The sequence below is a fragment of the Protobothrops mucrosquamatus genome, unplaced genomic scaffold (genome assembly GCF_001527695.2).
Source record: "Protobothrops mucrosquamatus isolate PMUCROS unplaced genomic scaffold, P.Mucros_1.0 scaffold1394, whole genome shotgun sequence".
Lineage (NCBI taxonomy): Eukaryota > Metazoa > Chordata > Lepidosauria > Squamata > Viperidae > Protobothrops > Protobothrops mucrosquamatus.
This window is the reverse complement of record NW_015387580.1, coordinates 1,659-12,986: the sequence shown is the minus strand read 5'-3', so window position 1 is coordinate 12,986 and position 11,328 is coordinate 1,659. Positions and strand designations below refer to the sequence as shown.

The following is an 11,328-nucleotide window of genomic DNA, read 5'->3' as shown; positions in this document are numbered from 1 at the left end:
AAAAAAAGAAATTAAGATATGATTATTTTACCTGTCTTCATATGGCATAACCAATACTTTGCATGGATTGGATTAAGAAATATTGGGGCTTCATATTTACAGAAATAACTCTTATAAATACTTACAGCTGATAATCTTGCAGATCGTCTTGTTGGCTATAAAACAAAAATAAAATTACCGTAGGTAAAGGGGATTGAGGGTAGTGGTGGTTGTCATTCATTTGCCAATAAAATATACATCAAAAGCAGACGTCTTTCATATCTTATGCTAAAGTATTTACATTTTGTGGAATTATTTTAGATATATGCAGTGTACTTAAGTAGGATAACTTAATTGTTACACTTAGAAATTTTATCTTCCTTTTTTTTCTCCATTGTAATGGAAATATTTTGTGTTGGGATCAGGGCTAAAGATTTCACAGATTATACTCAAAAGTACAGTGTAAATCAATAGTACTTTCAATTTGGTAGCCAGATAATATTTGCTATGTGACTGCTGGGGCTTTCTAAAATTAAAAATGACATATTATATTAATGTTCCAATACAAGATAATATACAGGTAAATATCATCCCAACCTTCCCCTCCCAACCTGGAGCACTCCAGATGAGATCAACTACAACTCCAGGCAGCACAGTTGTAGCCCAATGTAACTAGAAGTCATTAGATGGTGGAAGGGTGAATCCAGATAGACACACAGACAGACAAACGGCTAAAATATAAATTTTTTATATCGTAGTCTAAACCAGCCGGCCCGCCGCTCACACAGCTCACTTCTGTACCAGCCACAGCGTGATAGTGGGCCGTGGCCCAGCGGTTGAGGATCCCTAGTCTATACAGCACTGGTTATTAATATTTGGTGCTTGTGACAATAGACATTAATATTTTTGTTTGATTTACTATTTCCTTTAGAAAACAGCCTATAAACTTGAAAAGTTCTAACTGAAAGCTGATATTACATGTAAACTTACATTGAAAATCTACGGAAATCAAAATTCTCATTAAATGAAAAATGAGACAGGAGAATTTTAAGATATTTAGGACTTTAGGATATTGAGCTCCAAAAATAAAGGCTAAATACCATATTACACATCTGGATCACTTGATTCTTTTTTCTTCCATTTTAACAAAAAAATATGGATATATACTATTGGTAAAATAACATTTTTATAATATTGCTATACATGGGAGAGAAGACAAGCTCATATCCAGCTGGAAGGTGTGTCCTGTTGCACTGCCTAAATGACAGCTTTCATGTTGCCACTGAATAAGCAAATGAGGGAATCAATGTTAGTGCAACAGCTGTGCCAATGATAAGGCTCATGTGAAACACCAAAATGAATGAGGGGATATTGTTATAAGAGTCACTGTCTTCTGCTATGCTTCTGGTTCCTGAATGTGCTAATATCAGAAACAACATACTGCTGCAGAAGCCACCGGTCACATTTCAGAATATTTTTATGGTATATACTACAAAGAATTTGGTACTTTGACTTTGTTGTTCCAACTTATTTGCAGCACTGAAATATTCATTTGTGGAAGAATTTGCTTGTTAATATTGGAAAAGATCACTGGAGGCACCATTCCCCAGGATTTCAAATACGTACTCTTTTTCTCAATCTGTCACCTCAAAGCCTTCTAACTAGCATTCACAGAGTAGGACTAAAAATGCAGACTGAAACTTGAAATTCAGGTCTGCCAACCAAGGGTTTTAAACTTCCTTGATATGTTAAAAATATTACCTAGCTAGATGCCTTTCAGATTTGTGGGGAATTTTTTTGAGAATTGTAGCCATCAAGCTGGAGTAGGCTGTTACAGATCTTACCATTAACGTCTGAATTATGTCTCTTATTTCTAAAATTAGATTAAATGTCTTGCTGTATTGCTTGTATATAGAGCCATTCTTTTAGAATAGGATGTGATTTTAGTACAATTATCCTAAGCACATCATTGCAAGTATCTATTCAATGCATTTTCCCTAAACATAATTACAAATTTTTATTTCCTCATTTTCATTCATTAACTATAAAATAGACCACTGCCTTGGAAATGATGGCCTCTAACCTGCAGGAGGGACTATCCAGGAGGGGGCCTGCAGCATGATGGAGGGGACTTCTATTCTTACAAACCTGTTCCATATATAGTGTTCCTAAGAAGGAGGCCTCTGCTTTTAATTCACATGAGAATCGCCCATTTTTTCCTAAGTCATTTTGAAAACTAGTTAAAGTTGAAGTGACAGTGTAAACAAATGTTTTACAAAACAAAGTAATCAATTAAATGTACAATATGTTGCCATCTTGGCAGCTATTCCAGTACAATACCCCCAAATTTGTACTTGTCAAAGTCTTTCCCTTTTTGAGTCTATGCAGCCACCAGATATGACAGATGTTCTATCAGTGGACTGATGCTGTATCAATTCCCCAGTTCTTAAAGTCACACAAATGTAAGATTGCTTTGAAAAATGCACTTTTCTTTCTAAATATACATTTAAAACTAGCAGCATACAGGGAAAAATTGTATGCAAGCTTCTTTACTGTAATGAAAGTAACTATTACAATTAATGGAAAGCCTATGTTTACATATATGTTTACAGTGAGGATCCTGTATCAGAAAAGGGATTATTATTTAACTGCAGCAAATTAATAATTGCTGCAGTTAAATAATAATAATTGTTTTAAAAAAACAATTTGCTAGTTGTAGCTAACTTATAGACATACCAAAAATAAAATAAAACCTTTCATCCTTCTGGATATACTGAAAATACATGCACACTAACAATCCAGCTTAATCCAGTTAGCATCACAAATTTTTACATATCTAGTTTCTTACAAGTAACAAGGTTTTTTTTAAAAAAAAAAAATCCCTAGAGAACACTGGCTTGATTAAAAAGAAAGGCAATTCATGGTTAATTATTCAGGAAAGTTGCTTTGGTAAATTAAAATGTGCTTTCAAGTTGTCAATGTTTTTTAAAAATAGAAAGCATGCATTCATTTCAGCTGATCTGGAAATATTTTCTTAGTAATATCATGGTCAAATATGCCCTTTATCACTTTATTACTAACGGCAACATCCATCAAATGTTCTTTATTGAAACATTAGCTCAAAAATAAATCTGTCATAAAACCTACTTCTATGGAAGTAAGGGAAAGTACAATCTAGAAATGAGCCCCAGTGAAACAAACAGGAGCTATACTGATTTGTTCTCCGAATGTAAGGTTATAAAAATGTGATTTTAAAAAAACCTAAGCAAATATTAATTAGGACTTGTTCGATGTTCAGTCACTTGAATGGATTTCCTAGGAACTAGAAGTATTCTTCATGGAGAAGAAATTATTTATGTTCTGATGAAGTTCCTTGTTGTTAGCCCTACGAGGTATATGAGACTTAGAAAACAATGCCATATAGGTCAGGACTGTTTTTATTTTAACAGGTTCAATAATAGAAGTCTTGCAAGTCTGAATGTGGTTCCCTTTATCTTCATATTAACCTGTAAGGACTTTGTGTGCAACGTTTTCTCAAGTTATTTTGAAGGCCTGGCTCAAGCCCTGCTTATCTAACAAATGCCTTGTTAGCAGTTCTTTCTCCTATCCCTCGGGGCCATTCCCTATTCCCTCTACACATCTTGCCAATAAGATCTTTCCAAAAATGAACTTTCTTAGTTGCCAAAGCATAACATGCAATATGGGTATTTCAGAAGAAAAAGGGAACAAATATTGCCCAGATGATCAAAATACGCCATTGTGTTACATACAAGCCTTTGTATTTTCCATAGGAAAGCTACTCAGGTGAGTATATAAAGTGATATTCCAACAGATATTAGTGCAGAAGATTCTTTTTTAGAAGGTTCTAGGTCAGTGTCACCTGTACCCAACATCCCTACTTGTCTATTTATTATTTGTTTATTTATATCCCACTTTTATTATTTCTACAAATAACTCAAGGTGGTAAATATATCCAACACTCCTTCCTCCTAGGGGCAAGGCTAATCTTATGTTAGCCCTGCTGCAGAGTAAATACAATTGTACTGTAATACAAATACTGCTTAGTTCAAGACTGTTCTTTTAATATTACTACTGCTCCTGCTATTTTTACCAAATGGAGCTTCTGTCTTATTTCCCTTAAAATCAATTTCATTTATAATTGGAAACCATGCAAACAAATGCAATAGATGTATTCTTGGCAGAAGGGGGGGGGNAGCCCTGCTGCAGAGTAAATACAATTGTACTGTAATACAAATACTGCTTAGTTCAAGACTGTTCTTTTAATATTACTACTGCTCCTGCTATTTTTACCAAATGGAGCTTCTGTCTTATTTCCCTTAAAATCAATTTCATTTATAATTGGAAACCATGCAAACAAATGCAATAGATGTATTCTTGGCAGAAGGGGGGGGGGAAGAAGTGGAGGGGGGGATTCTTTAAAAAAAAGTGTGACAAGCAGAAAAAAAAACTACTTCAAGCTATTCCTAAAATATGCCAATATGAGGGACAATTCTAAGTCTGCAGAAGCAGATTCCTCATTTAAGGTGCTTCAGTTCACCAGTGGACTGAACTAACTCTGTACCAGATGGGAATGAGTTCCCTTGCAGAGCAGACATGTCCTTGGAGATAAGAGCATTCTATCTCTCACAGGCTTATTTGCACATTCCTTCTGCTTTTAAAATAAGGAAGTTATAATTTCAAAGGGGAGTTATAAATAGCAGCAGCTTACACTAAGACTTTGGAACTTGTGTATTCCATGCAAATATTAAAACAACTTGTGAACAGGCAAGTGATTTTTAAGTAGTTGGCATTTGATCCTGTCCATACTGTACTTGTATGCAAAGAATCTCTACAGGACAATATAAAAGGGGTTTGGTTTTGTTCTCACATGTTGTGGCGCACCTGGGCATGAGGGCATCCAGTCAAAGCTGTGATCTGGTATATGAGGCTATGATCGCCTTAACTCTCTCTCTCTCTATTATAAATCAAGCTTCTGTGGGCAACCTTACTGAATTTCAGTCACTGGAGCAACGTGACTTGTGGAGGTTTGTACTGCCAAAGGTGTCTGCCCCAGCATGTGGAAATTATTCAAGAAGTTCTTCCTGCCTGGGAAAGAAATTATCTCTCAGTGTTCCCATTAACATAGTGGAAGAACTTTGAAAGGCCATCTGGGAACAGCTGTTATAGCAAATGTAACTGACAGAACATTAAGCTTTATCCATGGGCATCTATTCCTAACCAAAATGATAAAAGATAAACTTACAATGCCACATCTGACATTTCAAACGTCTGTCATAACATTGGCACAGAGGTTTCCAAGGGGCATATTTTGTCATTGCTCACTCCTTTGCATCAGGCTAAAAACCAGGAGACTGTCAATCAGGCTTGGCCAACAAGCTGGTTGGCCAATTCCTGTTGCAACCAATGGATCAACATTTGTTGATCCTAAACGAAGCAGACTCTGCCCTTGCAGAATCCTGTGGGACTTCCTGATTCACAGGTACCAGCCAATCAACTAGACACTGTGATAGTAAGCAAGGATATTGTTTATCAAAATGTTATGTTTCAAGGAAGAGGATTTTCTTAAATATACAAAATATATGAAGTGTTAACCAGCTGCCATGAAAGCACCACTACACTTTATTAGATAGACTGACTATGGCCAGAGAGGAATGTAATTGTTTTTGTCTTTATTATCTTGCCATCAATAAAAGAAAGAATTGAAAACAATCAGACTTGCCTCTTGTTTTGTTATTTTTGCTGCATCCTTGGCTTCAGCACCCTCTGGGGACTAGAAAGAAAATTATACGATTAAGTATACTGCATTCTCCTTAGTTAAAACAGACAGAAATATAGAACCAAATGGTAATCTTATAGGTTATACTATTTCAATAAAACAGACAGTGAGATTTAATTCCATTCTTATTTCTAATGAGTTAGAGATTACCTGAGCATTAGATGATTATAATCTGAAGTGTTTTGAAGATATAAATATTCACAAGGGATTAACAATTTTCTATTTTAACAAATGTTTCTTTAAAAAGAGACTAAGGGGTGGTTTTAAGTAGAACCATTCAGTTACATGTGTTATATTCTAGTTTACTTTTCAGGTCAAATGAAAATGAAAAGAAAATCTATAGTCCAATTTTGATGAAGATACTAAAATACAGAATTATAACTATTTGTCTCCCATCCAGTCCTCAATAATGGAAATGGACAACATATCTTATTAGTAATACTACAAATTAAAATCTGTGGTAGGAAAAGAAAATCTTAATTTTTTTCTTGAAGGAAAATTAAGTTTAGTTTAAGTAGGACTAATTTCAACCAGGTGTATTTAAATCTAGATTCTTACTGGTAGAATAATGTCGCTTGGCTTGGATATTTTATAAGAATCTTTTGATGTTTAGGTAAACAATTCAAACTTCCAAAACTCTTATAAATAAATAAATATACATAATATTGCACTAAAACCATTTCAAAGCAGCAAAAATGAGAAACTAGTAAAGCCTCATCTGGACCTATGTCCCGTATGTAAATGGTACAGGAGGATCTACGCAGCAGTTTGGAATATAATTTCAACACAGTATCGGCTAGGCAGGAAAGGGCATTTGCAGCAAGAGTAGCTGGATTCCAAATGGGCGACATGATGGGACAGAGTTATTTACAAGTAGTCCTCGTTTAGCAATTCCCACATTTAGTAACCAGCCACAGTTACACTGATAATGAAAAAGTAACTTTGCGACCAGTCCTTGTATTTGTAACCTTTTCAGGTCTGTAAAGCAGATTGTAAAATCATGAAGCTTCACTTATTGACCACCAAATTGCCAATCCTAATTGAGGTTGCTAAATGAGGACTACCTGTGTAAAAGGGGCAGCCTACAATCACCTGGTCATTTTGAAGCATTGGCCATTGCTGTAGACATTTCTTGGGGCAGGAAAACATAGGTATTATAGGGCTTCCCAAACAATGCCTTTATCACACAAACACGTAATAATGCATGCAGGATTTTTTTATGGAATAGAAATAAAGAACAAAATAAAAAAGGATAATTGATTTCTACAGTTCATGTCTTAGTTGGCCTTTCCAGGTTTCTTATAGTTGCTACAGACAAATTAAAACAGGCTTCACCACATAATCCCATGTAATATATTGGAACTACAACTCCCAGAATTCAACAATTAGAGCATGTCTATAACTGCAGCACTATTTCACACCGCATCTGATGGGCTGTCCTAACTAGGACAGAAACTATTACACAAACTGTATTCCACCAATCTCCAACATTCCTGAAAATAAATAATGGCAGATATTTACTCCAGTAGTTCACACAGCAACTAAATTTGTTATAAATGGAAGGCAAAGCAAGATATGGGGTTGCAGAGTCAGGCATGACTTAGCAACTGAACACTAACAAACTAGTATCCATTTCCATTTAAAAATAAATTAAAATCCCACATTGGCTACTTGAAATCCCAAACCAACCAATGGTCTGCAGGGTGGACTTTCCCCAAAATTTAAAGCAAGCCACATTTTTTCCCCACAACAACCAGTAAAAGATTTCTCATCCATAATTTGCTACAGATTGCTAATAATGAGTCTTCTGGCAGAAAACGGGTTTCAACTGGAAATGCTTTGATGACAATCCAATCTAACACTGCAGTGGCTCATGAGCAAGTATCTGAAGTTCTAATGGACCCCCAAAAGTTCCGAAGTCCTGATAGCCCCCCCCCCTCCCCATGGCCCCATGACATTTGAGGCATTTAGAAATTCTGACATTGCCACCATTTACAGCATCCTGTAGTCATGTGATCACAATTTACATTTTTTTTTTTTTTTAAAAAAAGGCATTTACTTCTGCAATGGGTTTGCTCAACGACTGCAGAGTTTACTTAATGACTGCCACGGAAAAGGTCATAAAATCAGGTCGGTCTCATGAGTGCTATCTTCACTCAAAACTATCCTCACTGCTTTACACCTTTATTCCAAGAAAATGTGCTAAGAAGGAACAGAGGTTCCAGCTTTATGTCTCACTGGATGAATCATTTAGCTACAAGCAAGAATGTACTCTTCAAGAAAAACTCTTCTGCTAATAAAGAATGTGCTGTGTACTATTATGCTTCTCTCTCTCTCTCTCTCTCTCTCTCTCTCTCTCTCTCTCTCTCTCTCTCTGTGTGTGTGTGTGTGTGTGTGTGACAGAGAGAGAGAGAGAGTATGGTGTGTGTCTAAATTTTATTTTTTAAATTATCCATTTTTAAACCATTTGTTTAAACTTTATTAAATTCATTAACCTTAATACGAATAATAGAAGAAACAGAATGTTTTAAAACTATATCAGCACATTGCTGAAGCCTAAAAATGTAAAGTCAAACAACTTTATACAATTTATAAAATATATGCTGAATCAATTAAGAAGCTTGTAGTACAATACCCTGGGCTGGCTTAGCCCCCATCCTCCCACCCCCACCAGAAGAGAAAGTCTTTTCACCATGGGAGGCATTTCAGATTTGATAAAGAGTGTCACTGTGAAATGCAAAGAGAGGGCATGGTCTTCCCTCTTCCCAAGCCTCAAACTAGTAGTTGTGCTAAGTTTGAGGATTCTCTGTATCATCTGAGGTTCTTCCTGGGTTTTTTTTTTTTTTGCAGGCAGCAACATCTGCAGATCAAAATCTATTCAGGGAACCCTTGAACCAGTGGAAAAGAAGCTGAGGAAGAGAATATCAACTCCATGATAGACTGTTTAATGCAAGGATTAACAATTTAAAGCCTTGCATTGTTGCAAATGTTTGGTGCAAATGTCAAAGTTGAAGGCTGGGAACTGAAGGAGGTGAAGGGTGAAATTGGATTCTCCAAGACTATCTTATCTAATTGTAAATTATTCTTTTGTTGTATCTCCTGAATTTAAATGCAATGTTGCTATGGGCTGGTGATGAGGCAAAATGTATTGATAAGCCTTGCCTTATTAACTGCTTCAATTACCCTTCCTGCTGACTGAAGAGAAAATATTCCCAAATCAGGCCAAGAGCTGAGTGAAATTGTATTTGTGGAAAAATGGTTTTAAAAATGTAATTGTCATTTATTTGACCACCCTTTCATTCTCTTCGACCAGCAGGTCCAAGAGAATACTTCAGATTTTTGTACCTTACAGTTCAAAAAAAAAAAAGTCTTCGTTTATAGTTATACTTTGTTCCTTTCATTCCTTCCATAATTGCAAAATTAAAATGGTTTGCAAGGTATCATCTGGCACAAGTTTATTTTGTCAACTTGGTTTGACATACTACTTGTTCAAAAGCAGGCAGAACATCTAAAGGCAGTATAGGTAACTAGGCTATATATGTGATCTAAAGATTTCCAAGGTATAATATCTGCTTCAAAAACCTGTTCATTACAAAGATTGTACTTTATGTATACTGTGTGTGTATGGGTATGCTACAGAACATATGACAAAACAGATATGATCCCAACAATCTCATTTTGACATTAATGAAAAAAGGCTTGTTAACATGGCTGGGTGGAGTTCTGTGTTACCTAAACACCACAATTCAGTCAGCCTCTAAAGATTTTAGCTGAGACATCTCTAGGACAGTTTGGGGTGAAACTACCCTTACTTAAGCAGCCACCTCATACAAACTCTACAAAGATTGGGACTGCCAGCCCTTATTATCACAAGAAAAATAAATTAGAAGCATTTCAAGCACATCATAGCTCCATGATGGAAGGCAATCAAATTATTGATATAAGTTCCAAGTAATGAAAGATTTATCCACCCTTGTTTGTGCAATCAAATTATTGACTTAAGTTCCAAGTAATGGTTCATCTTTAAAGATTTCCATTGTGATAAAAGAAAGTGTTTACATTCTACAATTCCTTCAGAATTCTCCACTATGTCTCACATCATTCTAAGGGGGCCTTAACCCTCAGATCCAGTTTGATGGGTGGTGTGTAGAGGAGCTGCAAATGAAGATTTGGAACGCCGCCTTTTATATGTGGAATGCCACTTGAGGTTCCCAAGATAAAAGCCAATGACTGCATTCACAGATAATGCTAAACCAAGATGTTTTAACTATGGTTTTTAAATGAATCAGACTTCATCTTATAGATGAGTAAATAATCATGATTTATTGGGCAAACTCATATATTAGCTAAATGAGAACAGTTCAAAAACAATATAGAACCACATTTTAATGTTTATACTTGCGAAGCAACTATATTTTTTAATGTTCATTTTAGTCTAGCTGACTATGCAATGAACCATAACTATACAGTAATAATAAGCAAAACCAATAGTAATAGGCACCATGGGTGCAATCCCAAAACAATTGGAACACCTCTGACCTTGACAGAATCTCAATCGGTCAACTGCAAAAGCAGCTTTACTCAAAGCAGCTTCCATCCTTTAACACCATACCTTTAACACCATCAGACACCCACATCTGCCTATCCCAGGTTTTTGGGAAAAACTCAATAGGTGGATAAAAATGTGAAATCCAGTCTGAACACATAGCTGACTCTACAATGAACTATAATAATAATCTATTGATTAGGTATAAAATTTATTGAATATGTCAAGTTAAAATGCTATCTCGTATCCCAAACTGATTTAAGACATTCCAAAATTTTCCAGAAAAACAATTCTGATGCAAGATGTTCCCAGAAAGCCTACATAATAGGTATAGAGATCAGTTCCAAGTAAAGGCAATAATAAATAATGACTGCCTCTACTGTGCCAAAAATTGCCATTTCTATTCCATTGCCAGTTTTTACACTATTTTCTTTTGTGGTACAAATCATGAAAAGGCTTGATTTCAAACAAGAGTTCTTACTTTATGCAGTAATAAATCTATATTGTTTTTATTAATTTTATAACACATTATTGACATACTCATAAAGACCTTGCACTTGGCAATCCAGATGTCTGGCATGATACAAGAGAGATTAGCCACTTCTGGAAAATCAAGAAAATAATTTTGAACCCTGAATAAAATCATTGGGATTATATAGTTTTTAATTATCTTTAATTAGTTTTAATATATTTGAAGGATATTTTTACAAAATACGTAAATTGAATTTGTAGGAATTAGCCTGAGCTTGGCAGATTGAAAATTATACAGTTTCAATAACAGTTTTAGATATTTTTCAAACCAAACTAAACAGTGTTAGAATGGTTATGCTAGAACAGAATACTATATATTTGTAAAGCCAATAAGGTCATACCCAGTTAATTGTTCTTTGTTGCCTTAAAATGCATTTAAAAAAGGAACCCAAAAGATAACAGTAAATATGTTTTTGAGGATATACAATTTTGTAATCTTTGAAAAAAAAATTATATTCTATCCACTCACCCTCCT

General features: G+C 35.2%; 1 protein-coding gene across 2 annotated transcripts in view; it reads right to left on the bottom strand.

Annotated features, from left to right (window-relative positions):
* HMGN3 (high mobility group nucleosomal binding domain 3) overlaps positions 1 to 5,770 on the bottom strand; it is a gene marked incomplete at its 5' end in the record, with an annotated part of 14,786 nt that extends 9,016 nt beyond the window's left edge. For both annotated transcript variants that reach the window (XM_015821734.1, XM_015821735.1), the window contains 2 exon segments: positions 126 to 155; positions 5,720 to 5,770. In XM_015821734.1, the coding sequence (XP_015677220.1) occupies positions 126 to 155; positions 5,720 to 5,770 (81 nt within the window).
* Between the last annotated feature and the right edge of the window lie 5,558 nt (positions 5,771 to 11,328).